This window comes from Lepidochelys kempii, chromosome 10 (genome assembly GCF_965140285.1).
Source record: "Lepidochelys kempii isolate rLepKem1 chromosome 10, rLepKem1.hap1, whole genome shotgun sequence".
NCBI lineage: Eukaryota > Metazoa > Chordata > Testudines > Cheloniidae > Lepidochelys > Lepidochelys kempii.
In genome coordinates, this window is record NC_136389.1 from 62,935,824 (window position 1) to 62,954,548 (window position 18,725).

Sequence of the window (18,725 nt, forward strand, 5' to 3'; positions counted from 1 at the left end):
TGGTAAAAATATAAGCTTGAACACACATTAGACAAGAATGATTTGTCACAAGATGCGTGGGAAACATTGTCAAGCTAGGTTAACTGAACAGCTAAGCAAGATTCCCATTCCTCACCACTCCACTTTCCACCTATTCAGACTGAGTTCACCGAAGTTTTAAGTTTGTCTGTTACACTGAGGGCTCGTCTACACTGGCACTTTACAGCACTGCAACTTTCTCGCTCTGGGGCGTGAAAAAACACTCCTCTGAGTGCAGCAAGTTTTAGCACTGTAAAGCGCAAGTATAGACAGTGCACCAGCGCTGGATGCTGTGCTCCCAGCACTGGTAGCTATACCCCTCGTGAAGGTGGGGTTTTTTTTAGAGTGCTGGGAAGATCAGGGAAGAGTTTCTGAAAAATCAGGTTCCCTTAAAGTCTCAGGCTGTGCACCCAAAAATTAATGTATCTGAAGTCAGACAACTTTTTGAAAATCTCAGTTGAAGTGGGGCAGCAAGCTAAGGTTGAATTTTGACAGTCAGCACCACTCCCACGCAAGAAAAAAAACCTCATCCCCCCTCCCCCCCACCCCCGCATCATAAAACCAGAGCTGGAGGGTGGGGGTCTGGAGAAAGGAGTAACAAAGAATTATGCTGTCTAAGATGTGCATAAAATTCCTCACTACTATACACTGCAAAAATTCTGTTTTCATAGCTCTCATTTTGTTGAAAAGTGCCTAGTTTCACTTTTTACAATATTTTTAATATATTCTTTCCATTTACTCCTTTTTTAAATTAAACTTTTCCTTTAGTATTCAAGGAAAAAGATAAGGAAGGTTATTAAATAAGAACACACTCTTTAGGAGTGAAGGGATCTTTAATGGCTACGCTGGCATGACACTGCTATATCTGAACAGCTTATTGCCACTAGTAATACTTCATTCCATAAAGGAAGTGACATTTGATCTTTATTCACTATGATTTATACTACAGCTGGATCCTTCTATTTTCCAGAATTAATCGCATGGCTTTGGTCTACAAAGCTGATAACAAGAAAGCCAGAGGAACTTTAGAAGGCATTCCCCTAGCTGAGTGAAACCATATTTAAAACATCTTCTCCAGACCAGCAAGAGCTGGGAAATCTGAGAAGGCAGAGTTATCAGGCTGGGTGGTAAGTGGAGTAAAGAGAATCGAGCATTACTTTTATTACTCTCTTAGATCCTTCCAGCCAAACTAAGGACTGCTTCCACGAGGTCCAGAGGCAGCCATGTCTAACCTTTCTCAGCTAGACTAGAAACAAGGCCTTTAGGGAAAGGAAACCCAGAGGACTTCTCTCACAGTCACCTTTTACCCTTAAACTGTTTGCACTATGTGCTGGGAAACCTTACTAAGGTTAGAAACACAGAACAAGATAGGTTAAATAGCACACTAAAGACCCAAATACAGGCCAGTAGAAGCAGAAGAGGGTGTGGTTGTTGTAGTTGCAGGTATTATATATGAAAATATTCACCCAAATGTCTGCATCTAATTGCTATGCGCAATCAATAATTGCATATGCAAATTAAGCAGATTAATGTACAGAAAAGCCTGAAAATCCAGAACCAGCTGTTCATTCACCAACAGATAAGCTAGAGTCTAGTGTTTTGAACCAATGAGTACAAGATACAGTTGAAAAACAGAGCCTGAAGGCACCAAATAGTAGGACAGGAACTCCCCCACCCCCAAAAAGGAAAATATTGAATTAATTGAAGTCCATTGATTCCTTCCAACATAATCATAATTTATAAATGTATGAATGGGGACAGATTGACAGGCTCAATTTTAAATCTGGGCCAGGGAAGAAACTGTTCCATAAGGACAGAACCACAGAGCTGTTAATCAAAATCTTGGTTTTTTTTTAAAAAAACCCTAATTATTATTTCAGTTCCAGAGGCTTTATGAGTAAGTAGCATTTCTGAATAGACTTTCACATTAGCCATTACGTTTTTTCTTACATTTTCACCTTTTTTTCACTTACATTTGTTTGACAATAGTGATTTGTAGCCAAGCTTTAGAAGTATCAGAAACACTTGAAAACTTACTTTGATTCTAAATCATGCTCCAGGACAGAGACTCTTGGACATTTTCTTAAATTATTGGGAAGCAGAGTTGATTTACAGTGAAATTTTCTTCACTATCTCCAAGTGCTATATCCTATTTGACTGTACACACATAATTATGCGAGTAGGAATGATTAGATACCAGAATCAGCTTTGAGCATGTGTATGCATATATAAAATCATATACACTTATTATATGGACTGCAGATACGTGTTTTCATCTGCAACATTTTCTTTGTGGTGTAAGCATGTCTTGTGTTGTGTCTTTTTTTAAAGCATTCCCAATAAAATTCCAACCCAACACACTTTCCTAAAATGCAGAGTAACAGCAAGTACTAAAAATATTTTTAAACCAGAAACTTGAATCACTAATAGAGTACAAATGGGGCACGAACCTTCTCATAATACAATTTCATGGGTAAAAAATTTAAATTTGCTCTGGGCCATTTTTCTGCTAGGAATCCTACCATATCATCTGGGATTGGAAGACAATAATGCCTTTTGCTGTACTGGGCTCCAAGCTGTAGAAAAGCTTTGCCTTTTAAATCAGTCACAGCCATCCCTCATTTTTACTGCTATCCAATCTCTTCAATGCCAGGTGGCTTTTAGTAAGACCACTAGCGGCCCTCCTATTTACATTCTTTCTTCTCTCTCCCCACCGCCATGATGGACCCCTCTACTGCTTCTCCAGTGTTATAAGTGTGGCTTTATTTGTAATATATACAGTTTATTACTCTACAATACATGTACATTTTCAAACACCTTTCCAAGGTAAGAATTCCTGTTTTAGAGATAGGGGAAGCAGAAAGCAGTTCCCAACAGATAAGTGGGAGGCCTGGAACCTGAATTCAGGACTTCCTAGCTCCTGATATTGTGCTTAGTCCACTAGATCATGTTGCTTCAATGGAATTTTCTTGTTATATTCCAACGTAATACCAAATTATTAATGGGATTGTCCATAAGCAATTCTCTGGAGCACTAGTGGTATAAGCTACCGGAGCATTTCCAACTACTGACAGGGAGAATGACACTTCAAATAAACTGGCTGAGGGGAGTTGCTGGCTATTCTACCCAAAGAAGAATGTCAAAACAGCCCACGCATCACACCAGTAAAGTCCATTCCTGAATGGGTGTCAACATGCTGGCTAAGGACATTCTTACCTTTCTTTTCCCCTGTAAAAGGAACAAAATCCTCCCTGTCTTCTTGTTCCAGTGCTTCCTTCTCCAAATAAGCAAGGAGTCCCTCTCTGTCAAAAGCACCTGAGGCCTTTTTAGTAGTCTGATCTTTCTGTCGGAAGCCTGCTGGCAAAAGTGCATTCTACAAAACAAAAGGAATAACTATGACAAAGCTTCAAAAGTCCTGGTATACAAGTTGTCAGCTTCAATTCAGTCTTTTTGAAAATCAAATTCATTCTATTCTACTTTTCAGAAAATCTTGAACCTCCCTCCAATATTTATTTTTGGAGTCCAGGTCTACATACAATGGATTGCATATTGTGCATTATTAGTGTTTTTAAGAAACTAAAACAGTTAAGATTGAGGGGTACCAGAGCTTCTAGACCACGGATCGGCAACCTTTGGCCCGCAGCCTGCCAGGGTAAGCCCCCTGGCGGGCCGGGCCGGTTTGTTTACCTGCCGCATTCGCAGGTTCAGCCGATCGCTCCAGGCCAATAGGGGCTGTGGGAAGTGGCAGCCAGCACATCCCTTGGCCCGTGCCGCTTCCCGTAGCCCCCACTGGCCTGGGACGGCAAACCACGGACAGTGGGAACTGCAATCAGCTGAACCTGTGGATGCGGCAGGTAAACAAACTGACCCAGCCTGCCATGGGGCTTACCGTGGTGGGCCGCATGCCAAAAGTTGCCGATCCCTGTTCTAGACTCACACAGTAGTTATTTCACATTTCCTTTTCAATATGCATGCGCCCTTCACTTGCATGGGGAAGAGTGAATAAAAACCACTCACCCCATTTGGGTGCTCAGTCAGGACGCTATCTACAACTTTCCAAATTCACAAGACAACTGTCTATTCTAGCCAACTCAGCCAGCAACCAACAACATGGGGAAGCACTTTTGTGCAGGAGACTTGATCTTACTCAAGGCCTCTGCAACTGCTGGTATGATGTGAATTAAAGGAGAAAGTCATAGAAAAAAATCGAGGAAAAAATGTAGATAGAAAGGAGGGAGCATTACATAAGTAAGGGGGGAGATTTCAGATGGTCATTTTTTTAAAAAAAAGGCATTTTGACCGTTTCCCCACAGTTAAAAATTATGCATGTCACCAACATGAGAAGTAAGCAACCATACATAACTACTGGCATCCCACAAGAATACTCTGCTACAGATCAAGTTATTCAACACTGACTAGTATATTACAATACGATTGAATGTCACAAGTCTACAGAGATTATATCAATCTTAAACCTAAATTGACAGCTGGAACTAGAACCCAAATCTAGCTAAAGAACAGGACTGCGAGGCAGAAGCAGTCAACCCTTCCCCTCATCATCAGTACATGCAACAGAGGAGGCCACCAGGGGTACAAAAAGACGGTGATCAATACATGTTGGAAACAGGATAATAAAGCTAGAAACATTTTCAAACAAAGAATTTCCTTCAGGAACACCACCAACTGTATTTTTTCTTCCTATAATTATATATTATTCCCAAAAAGGTCTTCATGGTCATTTTGCTTTACATTGGTTGTTGTTATGTTGCAAACAGGAAACAAACAGCTTTGAGATATGAGTCTTTATTTTTAGTAGTGTTTCTTTAGCAGGTTAGAAAACCTGTTCTGTACATATCAAATGAATTCAAGAAAGAGGCACTAGTCTGTCAGCATAGTTTCTTAACCAGTGCCACCAAAAGGGGCTGTTTGCTACCCAATACCCACCTCAGGGTCAAGGTCATCCAGAACAGTTTCCAGTTGTTTCAGCTCTTCTTCTGATAGCTTGCCAAGAATGTCATCCTCATCAAGATCCTTGTACTTGTCCAAATCTTTTCGGAATGGAAGTGTCATGTCTTGAGTAGCAGAAAGTCACTAAGCTTTTCAAACTTCTAATAGAGACTGAGTTCTGTTGTTAAATGGAGCTACAGAAAGAATAAAAAGAGCACAATTCAGGACATTTTCTCAAAATCACTGTGTTGCTTCCAAGTGTACAAGCGCACTTCCTCCAGAAAAGTTTCCCCCTCCATCACATGTATACATCAATTTTTGCTGTTATACAGTAGCACATATCATAAGTGCCCTCTGGTTTTTATCAAATGTCCATTACCAAACTATCTAAGCACTGCTAGGCTCCTAGTAGCCATTTAAAAATCTCCAACCCCCCAGACCAAATCACTCTGCATCATGAAAAATTCAAGTTTTGACTTATAATGTTGATAGTGCCAATTTTACTTATTCTACTGATATCAATAGGCCCTCAATACTAAAGGATTGGAAAAAGACAAAAATAGTTATGAAACAGTATTTCTCGAGTCTAAGCCTTCCTATTGTCATTAGTTTTTGCAAGCAACTGACGTCAAAAGTTTCCGTAGGTAGTTAAGAATGATCTTTTACATTTTTCTTGTTGGAGGTCATATTTACAGCTTGTTTAGAAAAGGCACAGTAAAGGAGACAAACTACAAACTAATTAGGTAATAAACAAAGACATGAGTCAGCAATAATGGCAAAGGAAATTAGCCATCTACTTCTGCAGAGTGAGTTGTATACTGATAAAGTAACATTTGACTGTGTCAGATTAAAGACAAATACATAGTCAAAATGCTTAGCTACTCTTTCTTTTTAAGTTTCCTAAAAACCAGTAGCCAGATGATCAAGAGATATCTATTCAATTTTTACTTTCTGGATGCCTGCTGGAGGCCAAATATATAGAGAATCAGGAATTAAGAATTCCCTGGGTCAGGTTTTTTCCTTTCTATAACTTGAAAGAGGCCAGTTAAAGCCCAGTGACTAACACTGCAATATCTCTCACTTCATTTTGACTCAAGTATGTGTTAGCTGTGAATTTAAAAAATCCCTTGGACTGACTTAATACAATAAGTCCTAACTCAAAATTAATGTAAAAGGTTTAAATAGAGCAGGTAGTTATAAAAAAGCATCTGCCCAGCAAAACAGTTAAAATGTTCAGGAATATACTACATAATCTGACGGCTGAACAAACTGCATACCAGAGACATAATTTATTCTCAATTTCATACTCTGAAAATGAGATTTTTTTAAGCAACCTACACAACTTAGAGACTTCCATTATAACTAGCAGAAGTTACTTACTACCTCATACAATCAGGAGCTATCGATTCTTATGAAGCTTGTGTATAAGATACAGCCCTGGTCTACATGACAAAGTTAGGTCAGCTTAGCTACATCGCTCAGGGCTGTGGAAATTTCATGCCCTATGCAATATAAAGCCAACCTAATTCCCAGTGTAGACAGTGCTAGGTTGGTGGAAGCTACTGCCTTTTGCAGAGGTGGATTTACTACAGAGACAGAAGAACCCCCTTCCACACTGTGGGCTTCACTATGGCACTAAATTGGTGCTACCACAATCAGTGCAGTGGCATTGATTTAGCGGGTCTACTGAAGACGCTCAATTGATGGGAGACCGCTCTCCCATTGATTTCTGTATTCTACCTCAACGAGCGGCAGAAGCCATATGCACACACATATATGCAAAACACCACAGCTGAAGGTGGAAGGAGAGAGGGATATTCTACTTGATTTTTTCCAAAAGCATAAAGTCATGGAGATGTATCCCACAGCAGACTTTGGGAACAGGGCCAAGACTACTGGCCTGACTTGAACCCCACTGCTGCTTCCGGCAGGAATAATCTAGAGAGGCTGCGCATGCAGCCAGAGTCAAAAGGAACGTTGGTTTTATTTATCCAATGCATGCACAAAGTGCCATTGCAGGTGCTTACATAACACACTGCATTCATTATTTAATTTCTGCAATTTTAATTGAGTCCAGGCTACATGATCTTTGTCAGGCCAATAAGTCATTGTTTCCTCACACACATAACAAACAAAATTAAAAATAAATTAAAAAAACAACCCTATCTCTTGGCTAGTCTACAGCTCTGTTTACTGAATTCCTTCATCTTATTTGTGTACAGTAAGGGAAGTCTCCTGCTGATTATTTGTTCACTGCATGTGTCCACTGCAGTTAGTCATGTATGTCATGTATGTTAGTCATGTATGTTAGTCAGCATGCTGTTTTACACTCTCAGACTGAGCAAACAGTGGGAATGTAGGCTAAGATTTCTATGGTGCACACTACATATACTTTATAGATCAGAGGTTCTCAACTGTTTTCTTTCCGAGGGACCCCCCCCACGCTATAAAAGCTTCACGGCCCAGCTGTGCCACAACTGTTTTTCTCCATATAAAAGCCAGGGCCGGCATTAAGGGGTAGCAAGCAGAGCAATTGCCCAGTCCCATACTCAGGCTTCACTTCAGCCCCAGATGGTAGGGCTCAGGGCCCCAGGCTGCAGGCCTTTGGCTTTCTAGCCTGGGATGTAGCAAGTTTAACCCCCTGAAACCCACTTGCAGCCCCGCAGGGGACCCCAGACCCCTAATTGAGAACCTCTGTTATAGATAACAGTACTACAAGCAAGTTCTGTTCAGCCAGATTTTCTTGTCAATTGTTCTAACAAGAATGACAGTTTTTGATTTCTGCCAACCTAGAAGAGACTAACAAAGGCTACAGGTACATAGTGCTTCAAATAGTTACAACTATTCTCCGGGTGAACTCACTATATTAAAACTTAGTATTTTACTAAAGAAAACTATTACCAGTTGTAACACTGCTACTTCTGTGACTGCATGTTTGGTATTACTAGGACATCCAGATGCTGAGCTACTATGATCAAACACAGGCTAAATTCTCAAGAGACTGCAAAAATGTCACGAAGTTAAAGTTAAATTAAGTGACTTCTGCCAGGTCTCCCACTAGCTTAAAGGAACAGCCTTAGTCTGACAGTTGGCCAGAGGGGGGAGTGTTAATATTCTGTGAAAACACTAGGAAATGGATGGACTAGACAGGGAAATAGGGTCCCGTACTCTTCAATATTTTAATTAATGACTTGGATAATGGAGTGAAAAATATGTTTATAAAATCTGCAGATGACACCAAGCTGGGAGGGGTTGCAAGCACTTTGGAAGACAGGATTAGAATTCAAAACAATCACCACAAATCAGTGAACTGGTCTGAATTAAACAAGATGAAATTCAAAAAAGACAAGTACAAAGTACTTCACTTAGGAAGGAAAAAAAAAAAAACGTACAACTACAAAATGGGGAATAACTGCCGAGGTGGTCGTACTGCTGAAAAGGATCTGGGGATTAGAGTGGATCACAAATTGGGTATGAATCAGCCTTTTTCACAGCTGCATTACATGGGTAATGTTCTAGGGTGTATTAATAAGAGTGTTGGATGTAAGACACAGGAGGTAACCGTCCCACTCTACCTAGCACTGGTAAGGTGTCAGCTGGAATACTGTATCCAATTCTGGGTGCCATATTTTAGAAAAGGTGTGGACAATTGGGAGAGCAGCAACAATAATAAAGGGTTTCAAAAGGTTTAAAAAAAACTGGGAATGTTTAGTCTTGAGAAAAGATGGGTGGGGGTGGGGGGGGGAGAGAACCTGATAACAGTCTTCATTAAGGGCTGTTATAAAGAGGACTGTGATCAATTGTTTTCCATATCCACTGAACGTAGGTCAAGAAGTAATGGGCTTCATCTACTGCAAAGCAGATTTAGGTTAGATATTAGGAAAAACTTCCTAACTATAAGGGTAGTCAAGCTCTGCAGTAGGCTTCCAATGGAGGTTGTGGGGGGTTTTAAGAGCAGGTTGGACAAACGCCTGTCAGGGATGATCTAAGTTTACTTGGTCCTGCCTCAGAGCAGGGGGATGGACTTGATTTCTTGAAAAGGAGGACTTGTGGCACCTTAGAGACTAACACATTTATTTGAGCATAAGCTTTCGTGAGCTACAGCTCACTTCCACATATCTATTCAGGGGACATTATCATAGGGCCTAATCACATCAGCCACACTATCAGAGGCTCGTTCACCTGCACATCTACCAATGTGATATATGCCATCATGTGTCAGCAATGCCCCTCTGCCACGTACATTGGTCAAACTGGACAGTCTTTAAGTAAAAGACTAAATGGACACAAATCAGACGTCAAGAATTATAACATTCAAAAACCAGTCGGAGAACACTTCAATCTCTTTGGTCACTCGATTACAGACCTAAAGGTGGCAATTCTTCAATAAAAAAAACTTCAAAAACAGACTCCAATGAGAGACTCCTGAATTGGAATTAATTTGCAAACTCGACACCATTAACTTAGGCTTGAATAAAGACTGGGAGTAGATGGGTCATTACACAAAGTAAAAATATTTCCCCATGTTTATTCCCCCCCTCCCCCCACTGTTCCTCAGACGTTCTTGTCAACTGCTGGAAATGGCCCACCTTGATCATCACTACAAAACTTTTTTTTTTTCCCTCCTCTCCTTCTGGTAATAGCTCACCTTACCTGATCACTCTCATTATAGTGTGTATGGTAACACCCATTGTTTCATGTTCTCTGTATATATAAAATCTCCCCACTGTATTTTCCACTAAATGCATCCGATGAAGTGAGCTGTAGCTCACGAAAGCTTATGCTCAAATAAATTGGTTAGTCTCTAAGGTGCCACAAGTCCTCCTTTTCCTTTTGCGGATACAGACTAACACGGCTGCTACTCTGAAACTTGATTTCTTGAGGTCTCTTCCAGCCCTACATTTCTAGGATTCTATGAAAGTTCAGGTTTATGCAAGTATGTGCTTAAAAGTGGTGACTCAAAATTAACAAAGGACACCATCAATTTAAATTCTGTACCTTATAGTCTAGCACAGACTGCTACAGTTGCCATAGCCTGATGGTATTTCTGAAATGTTTTGTTAAGGATTCACAGTATCTGCAGAGTAATTAAACTTAACTTCAGTAGATCCCACACAATATGCATACAAACTAACTTCTGACTCTAGAACAGAAGTTTTTCCCCTTCCTTTCAATTTAAGCCATTCAGTATAGTATCTTAAAGGAAAACATTTCCTGCAGCTAATTACACAGCATTGTCAGCCACCAAGCTGCATACTCTGAGTGCCAAGTTAAGCTGTTTTTCAACTTTGTTGAATTTGAATGCACACACTCACAAGAGATTTATAATTTGAAACAATTTGCAATGCTGTCAGTGATTCGAATCTATAAAAAAAACCTCCCTGATGTGGCTCAGTAACTAATCCCTCCACCAAAACAATATGATCAGCTTCATACCATATGCCTTCTTCAACCAGGCTCTGTGCTACTTTTCAAACAACTCAAACTCCCACAACTCCCTTCCACTTACTGTCTTTAGCATGTCCACCTTGAGAAAGTTCTCTGGAAGTTACACAAGACAAATATTGGTAATATATTAAGATTCCATTTGCAGTCCATGGACCTCATTTGTCTTATATATGATGCCATATAATCACTATATTGATCTCAGAAGCTGTTCTAGCTTGCCTGAGAGTTCTATTGATAGCACATCATAAACCAATCAAGGCTCCCAAGTGATTACATCATCTGAGAGGCCTACAGGTTTCCAGGGTATGGAGATTTTAAGCTTCCCATCCATTTGCAAAACCTACAGACACCTGTTAAAGAATACAGTGGGAAACCGCCAGCCCTACCCACTGCCGACTTAGTGACAGTTGCAATTGTGGATATACAGGATATGGGATAGAACACTTTTTTTTTTAAGCTTTTAAAATAAAACTGGAAACTAACAGAACACTTGCATAATATCCTGAATCTTCTCCTTAGCAAGTTAAGCATCCCCTGACACAGACTCTTAAGTGAGAGTCCCCTTTCAAGTCTTAAGATTTGGGATGAGCCTACCATTTAAAATCATTCCTGGGTCCATTAGGAAATACCTGTGGATCAGTATTAAACTAGTTTTAAAAGTACACTTTTCATTTTTAATAAAAGGCATCTTCCAAAAAAGATTACCATGTACCATGTTCTGACAATTATATGTACTACTGTAATGTCTAGGAGCCCTAGTCATGAAACAGGACTCCGCTGTGTTAGGCACTGTACAAAGAACAAAAAGAGTCCCTGACCATCATGATTATTTGCAGAATGTGGTCTGCAAAAGAAGATTAAGATCCATATGAAACATATGCTCAGCTCCAAAAAGCTGTCAGGGTCTCCAGTAGTCTTAGCATGGGACAAACAGCAGCTCTATGCAGTTAAGCCTGTTAAGCTAGAACCCTTCACCTCCCATTAACTATCTTAAGGTGCTATAATTTACTGTTTAATTTGCATTTATTTGCTTTCCATCATTCAATAGAAACAACTAGTTTTTGAAAATGTGTTTGTGCACTATTTGATTCACTATAAAATATTGGTGTCACAGATCCACATGTCCAGTGCTTTGGAACAGCTCTGGAACAGTCCCTGGAGAACCCCTTCAGTGTGCCAGGCTCCCTCAGGGTCTCACTCTTTCACTCTGATAAGACACTTGGCTTCACTGCCTTCTTAGACTGAACCTCAGAGCCTTCAGCACCCCCGCTTCACACCGTGAGCTCCCTTCAGCTAATCCACCTGAGAGAGAACTGAACACCCAAAGGGAGCAATGCACCCCCAACTTCAAACACTGCAGTGACTCTCAGCTAGCATCATAAAAACAGTAGGGTTTATTAGCTGTCTGGAACACAGCATAGAAAGTCCTTGGTTAGCACACAGAACAGAAAGTTACAGCACGGTCCATCCTGGTTAGCCCATAGCCTCTCTTTTGTGCTAGCTCAGGAGAGTGTCCAGCTTCCAGCAGCTCACACTTAACAACCCCCCCACCCCCCCGCGCTTTGTCCTTCCCCAGTTCTTTGTTCTTGCTCCCAGGCAACCATTGTCACACGGGGCCCAGGCCTCAGACAGTAGGTGTAGATCACACCTGTATCTCTGGGTCTCTGCAGAGAGTAAACAATCTTTTCCTGCCACCTAGTTAACAATATAGTATATAGGGGAAACTAAGGTACACACAATATTCATGCAAAATGTTACAGAAAATTCCCATTCCATCACAGGAGGCAGGAAGTAGTATTTAGATTGTAAGCTCTTTGGGGCACATAGTGCCTTTTTCTGCAAAGCAACATCAAAAAACTTACTACACTAAACAATTCATTTTCACAAAAGCTTTAACTACAGCCTATGTTAATGCCATTGTTATTTGACTTAATCATTCCAGATCACATCTCAAAGTTCCCTTGTCAATCTAGGATCCGGTGTTTTCCACTGATCTAACTTTATAGTTTACAGCTTAAAAACTTTGAATGTAGAAGTCTGAAAGGTCACTTTCCTCAGAGTATATAACTAAGATACTAGAACAATATAGCTGGACTTGAGGAATTTATTCTCCCATTTGCCAGTCAAGTAGGGAACTTTATTAAGTTGGTGGGAGGGAGACAAGAGATGGAACAGGATAAAGCCATGATTTTTTGACAAATTTGACCTTTCATTTAAAAATAGTTTTTAGCAGTCATCACTACAAGTATTACATTCCAAATGTGAATTAACGCAGTGCTGCCCCAGTCTGCGTTCAGACAACTCCAATGTCTCTTCTGCTATTCCTAGGTTTATTAAGCATCAGGAGAGTTAATACATGAGACTAGTTAGAACACTATGGACAGGAGAGAAAGACACAAGAATCAGGTCACTCTGCTGCTGCCTGGGAAAATGATGAGCAACAACAGAAATAAGCACTGGAGAGAAATATTCTTATGTTATACTGCTTTATTAGCTGAGGGACCTCTGCTAATCACCTCGGAAGGACTCTTCAGCCACTTTCAAACATCTCACCTCAACACCTGATTTATTCTGTAAATGTGTTCTCTTAAAGTGTGGATTGGAACTGAATGCTTCAAAAGACCTAATTTTTTTATTTTTCCTTCAAAGACAACCCTGAAAAATTTACCTCTGGTACCTTTAAGGACAGTTTCTCAGGGCCCTAATATTTCTCTAGTCATACTTTTGTGGGGGAGAGTTGAAACTGAAATCTTAAACTTTACTGAAGTCACTAAACTGGTTGTGTTTTTTTTAGGTCAGATTTTAAAATAGAAGTGACATCATAAAAACAAACGGAGCTGGTTTTGGCCAGCAAGCTTACAGAGTTCACTTTACCCTCATTTGTTACTTCAGAATCTTCTTCCAATCAGCCCCTGGACGAATCTAAATTGGCAGGGAGAATAGGGTCCACAGGCAGATTTTATCAGCATTCCACCATCAATCAGAGACTGAAACAGTTCCAGCTGCTTAATGGAGCCTAATCTAAAGTTTTCCCCAAAGGAAGTCTCCACAATGCCAGCAACTTTAACTCTCAACATACAAGAATACACGTAACCATTTATGAACACCACATTCTCTTTAATGAAGACTTATTAAGTTATCTTCATTTACCAAAACTAGAAGAAATAAGAAGTCTATTTTAAAGTGACAAAGGCAATATGAATACCAGCACATTCTTAGTTTAAGATTATCGTTGTGGGATCCCTCATTAATAGTACTGTGTACTACTACTTAGAGCAGTGGTCTCCAACCTTTTTACTCACAAGATCACTTTTTGAATTTAAGTGCAACCCAGAATCTACCCCACCCCTTCCCTGAGACCCTGCTCTGCGCACTCCATCCCCCCACTCTCTGTCATTCACCTTCCCCCACTCTCACTCACTTTTACCAGGCTGGGGCAGGTGGTCATGGTGCAGGAGGGTGTGTGGGCTCTGGGCTGGGGGGTTTGGTGTGTGGAAGGGGGCTCCAGGCTGGGGCAGGGATGCAGGAGGGGGTTCAGGATGCTGGCTCCGGGAGGGGGCTCAGGGCTGGGTTGTGGGCTTCCACCAGGTGGCACTTACCTCGGGCGGCAATGCAGAAGGGCTAAGGCAGGCTCCCTGCCTGCCCTGGCCCCACACCACTCCTGGAAGCAGCCAGCATACCCCTGCAGCCTCTGGGGAGGGATGGCGGGGGGGTGCACATGGCTCCATGCATTGCCCCTATCTGTAGGTACCATCCACACAGCTCCCACTGGCTGCAGGTCCCTGTTCCCAGCCAACAGGAGCTGCGGGGGCGGTGCTTGCAGGGAGAAGCAGCATACAGAAACCCCTGCCCCTCCCCCGGGGCCTCAGGGTGTGCTGGCTGCTTCCAGGAACAGCATGAGGCCCCTGCCTTAGCCCTGCTGCACCACTGGACTTTTAGCGGCCGGAGATTGCAATCGACTGGCAGAGGCTCCAGGATCAACCAGTTGATTGCAATCTACCGGCTGGTGACCACTGATTTACAGCCAATCAAACCTTGGCATTTCTGCTGAATCATCCAATCAGAGTACCATGAGAGTTATAGTAATTTTGGGATAGAGCCACCTACTGCTAAGAACTAAGCCTACACCACCAACTTGTTTCATGTGCCTGGCCCCGAAATAGCAACCATTTTCTCTTCATAACCAATCCAGTCCAGAATCACTTAGAGGTCTAAAGAGTTATATATCCATTAGATGGATTCCCATCTTGGGTTATACCACTCTAATTTTTCTACAGTGCAAGTTGTAGATTTTTCTCACTGTAAATTCTGATATAGTTGGAGAAAATGCAGTTCACCTTATAATGAAATGTACATATATTATGACACTTGTCCTGTCAAATGACCTCAATCAACCAAGAGCATTTTTCTGTTCAAACTAACAGATGCCTTTGTGGGCAACTGGAATCCCTAACACGTAATCAGACTCAGATGTTACAGTTTTGCACCTCCACATACCTGCAAAGAAAAAAAAAATGTTTCCACCAAAGATTACATTTGGAAGCATCTATATTGCTCAATACTGCTATTTTTTCCCCTCTACTTCAGTAAGAGGTATTGACTCTTTTCAACAAAGCAGTGTTTACTTTTTGTGCTTGTGCTTTTAGTCCATAAATACATAGCATTAATAAAGATGCAGAGTGAGCACAATACTGGGCTGTTTTAAGAGATGGCTACATTAATCCAGATAATCTTGTCCAGTAAGATCCTATACCTGGATGCTTATTTCTTAAAAATGCAATCACCTATTCTATAGAATCAGACAAATAGGACTGAACAGCAAAATAACCTAGTAGAGAACATTATGAAATTTCCCACAGGAGACTGATTCAAGAACACTGCATTTTTCATTTACTGGGCTGAAAGCACTGTAGCAATGACAGAGCTTCTGGGGACAGCAGGTGAATGAGCTGTGCTCTTCAACACAACCAGCTTAAAGGCATTTCCAGATTTGTAAGCCTTGTTAGTCAAAGGGCAGGTATTATGATCAGAGCTAAATGCCAGACCTTGAACTGGAGAATAGAAAGATAAGCATACCAGAATAATAATAAAAAAGCCTCACACACTAGCTAAAATCCTGCAGTTATCAACTGCCCTGGGGAGGTAAGAGCAGCTGGGGCAGAAATCCCTTGCTAAGGTTACATGTATGTGTACACTTAAGGACTTCCTGCTCATATACTGCACACATGTAGCATTTTCAAAAGCTATTTGCTATTCTCTAACAAAAACAGAAAAAACCAAGTATGCTTTAGTTTTAATTCTCCAGATAGAATGCAACATAATTTCTCCCTCTTTTGCTTATTTAGCAGTGACGACCCACTCAAACACAAAAAGGGGAAAGGATATTCACTTTAAGATGCTCCTCTTATCTTTTCATCTAGAATATCAAAACAAGTTTCAGGAGTTACCAAACTATTTTAAATTCATCCTACATACTTCTTAGTCTAACAATGGAAAGAAAAGCAAAAGACCAAGCCTTCCAAATTCTGAAGGACTAGTCATGCCAAATCATTCATCCCAGTAAAGCTTTGTGTATCAAAAATCTATATACACAATCAGTTAGCAAAATGTAATTGTATAGGATACATTAATTATGTTAAAGTAAGTTTGCTTTAAGGCAATAATGTGAAATTACGCCTGCTACAATAATTTTTGATTCCCCAGATTTCTTTTCTTGTCTCTACTGCAACAGGGCATTGTAAAAACAGCTGTTTGAATATCTATTACCTGAATTTTTTTTACTGAAAATAGTCTGCTCTCTATTTTTCTGTTTTAAATTACATTCCGGGATTACCCAAATATCTTCTAACTTTGCTACTGCTGATAACATGGCAATTATTTAAAAATATTTTTAAAATAGTTGTTTCTGCCTTCCTCTAGCATTATTTTTCTAGCTTGAAGAACTTAACACCATTTTTTAGAATACATCAGCTCACATTTTACCTTTCAGAGACCAACACAGCAAACTTGTTCATGAGAATCTCAGAGCACACGGAAACAGACAAGTATATGCACATTTACACTGCAAAGGGGCCCACTGAGCCTTGTCATTCAAGTTACATGTCTTGACGTAAACATATCTCTATTTCCTGTTTGAACACAGCCTCATGAGACATTCAGTTTTCATTACCGGAAGATTTCTACATTAACACTCCATATAGTACATATCCTTCTGTTAAACATAGGTATGCCAGAAAAGCATTCCTTGGCAAGTAGCCTTCTAAAAATTATTTAGAAGCACAGTTTTTAAGTTGTAGAACACGTACAAAACAAATTTATAGAGTTGTGTCAAAGCTGAGGAGAGAAAGAGAGAGCTCTGATTCTGCAGGCCAACTTTTTAAAGTATAAATTGTAGCTATTTTATTTGATCAGTTGGGCTGCTGATAGAAAGGTTAGCACATACCTGCTATGTGGGAAGATAGAAAAATAAGTGTTTGAATTCATGTCTTCAAAACAATATATTCACATATATTAAAGATGATCTGAAGAACATTATTAAAAAATTGTGATGGGCCCTTCCCATGGTTTTGATGAAGGAGTGGCTCAGGGTTTCAGAAGATGTACATTGTTAGCTTGAATGCTTCACTTGAAGGGGTCGGGGGAAGAGGAGGGACACCTGAATTTTTAACAAAGGCTTTCTTTCCTTCTCCAAAATGTTACTAAGCTAAATAGGTATTATTTTAAAACACCAAAAATTTTAGAACATAATGAAAAAGGAGTTAAGCTAAACATTTCTAATGTAAAAAAAAAGTTTAAAAAGTCACCCCACAGACTTTTTTTTTGGGGGGGGGGGGCACAAAAACCATTTCAAGGCCTCTTTACACCTCAGAAAAATGCTAAACAGAAAAATGCTAATTTTTTCTCCCTTTGCCGGTGACCTGTGATGATTATTCTATTACATTTTTAAGTAAAGCGGTTTTACAAACATATGCTTCCAAGACTAACACAGAAAAGCATTACACTTCCAATTTGTTGATTGAGAATGTAGGTGTGGGTGACACACGAACATCGTGATTCCTGTAACACCAAACCTCGCTTTGCACATATCATGATTTATTATTGAATACTTAATCATCAACATGAATGAAGAAAGTTTTCAGACAGGGCATTTATTTTCCTGTACTTAACAAAACTCGGCTGGAGATCTCAAGGCAACAGACCAAGGCTCCAAGCCAGAACATATCAAGGGCCGGGAGATGGACAGAATGGTTTAAGAAACGAGAAAACACCCTAAGGCTCTTGAAGGCTGCATGTTCTAACAGAGCAAATTACAATGCAAGCCACAGAGCAATGGGTAGGGGTGGGAGGAGAGAGTGGGAAAGTTGCTGCGTTCCCATTGCCAGAGGGCATCAAGTTTCGGGGGTGGGGGGCTGGGGAGAGTGCCCTTGGAGGGACGCTAAGGAGCCTTTCAAGCCGGGGGGCGGGGGGGGGGCAGATAAGGCAGCGCGGCAAGGAATCCCGGGGGGGGGGGAGGCGGGGAGCGCAGCGACAAAGAAAGGAGGAAGTTTCCCAGGGCGTGGAGCTGTGACGCTGCCAGAGACCCTTGGACCAAACCTGCCCCTGCTTCTGGGGACACCCCGAGCACAGCAGCCTCGCGCCCGGCTTGCGGGGCGCGCGGCTCCTCCCCGAGACCCGCCCCGGCGGCTCGGCGCCCCCCACGCCCCGTCTCCCGGGAGCGCAGGGGCTCTGCCCGCTGCCCCCAGCCGGACCTCTCCCCACCGCGGGCTGCACCAGGGCCGGGCCCAGCCCACAAACAGCCCGCGCGCCCGCCGCCACCTGCCCGCACAGACTCACCCCGGCACCAGCAGGCACCCAGCGTCCTCCACCGCTCCCCAGCGAAGCGGTTCCTCCCCCCCCCCGTCACTGCGCCTGCGCACCCTCTCTCTGAGCCCAGGGCAGCCCCAGGCATGATGGGAGTTGTAGTCCTGGGTGATTGGAATAGCTTTGATTCTACTGGTAGATTTAAAGCGGTGCAGTCCCCTTTGTATGGAGACGCTCAGGCTCTGTCTACACTAGAAAGGGTTTTCTGGTATAGCCATACCCAGAAACTTTCACAGTGGAGATGCTGCACATACGTGCAAAATTAGGTTTGCCAACCCTCCAGGATAGTTCTGGCGTCTCCAGGAATTAAAGATTATGTCATGTGATGAAACCTGCAGGAATATGTCCAACCAATATCGGCAACCCTACTGCAAAAAAGCCTTCTTGCCAGCATAGTTTATACCAGTTCCCTGAATAAAGTAAGCTATGCTGGCAAAAGGACTGTGTTGTCG

The 18,725-nt window shown here is 41.5% G+C and overlaps 1 protein-coding gene across 3 annotated transcripts in view; it reads right to left on the bottom strand.

Moving 5' to 3' along the window:
• LOC140894935 (tropomodulin-3) overlaps window positions 1–18,325 on the bottom strand; it is a 43,388-nt gene extending 25,063 nt beyond the window's left edge. For 2 of the 3 annotated variants that reach the window (XM_073303864.2, XM_073303861.2), the window contains exons 1-3: window positions 18,247–18,325; window positions 4,963–5,159; window positions 3,235–3,391 (exon numbers count right to left, since the gene is read on the bottom strand). In XM_073303864.2, the coding sequence (XP_073159965.1) occupies window positions 3,235–3,391; window positions 4,963–5,088 (283 nt within the window). In that variant the 5' untranslated portion in view covers window positions 5,089–5,159; window positions 18,247–18,325. Of the gene's footprint in view, window positions 1–3,234; window positions 3,392–4,962; window positions 5,160–16,395; window positions 16,488–18,246 lie in introns of those variants that run through there. The other variant, XM_073303862.2, reaches the window with a different exon arrangement.
• Window positions 18,326–18,725: the final 400 nt, after the last annotated feature.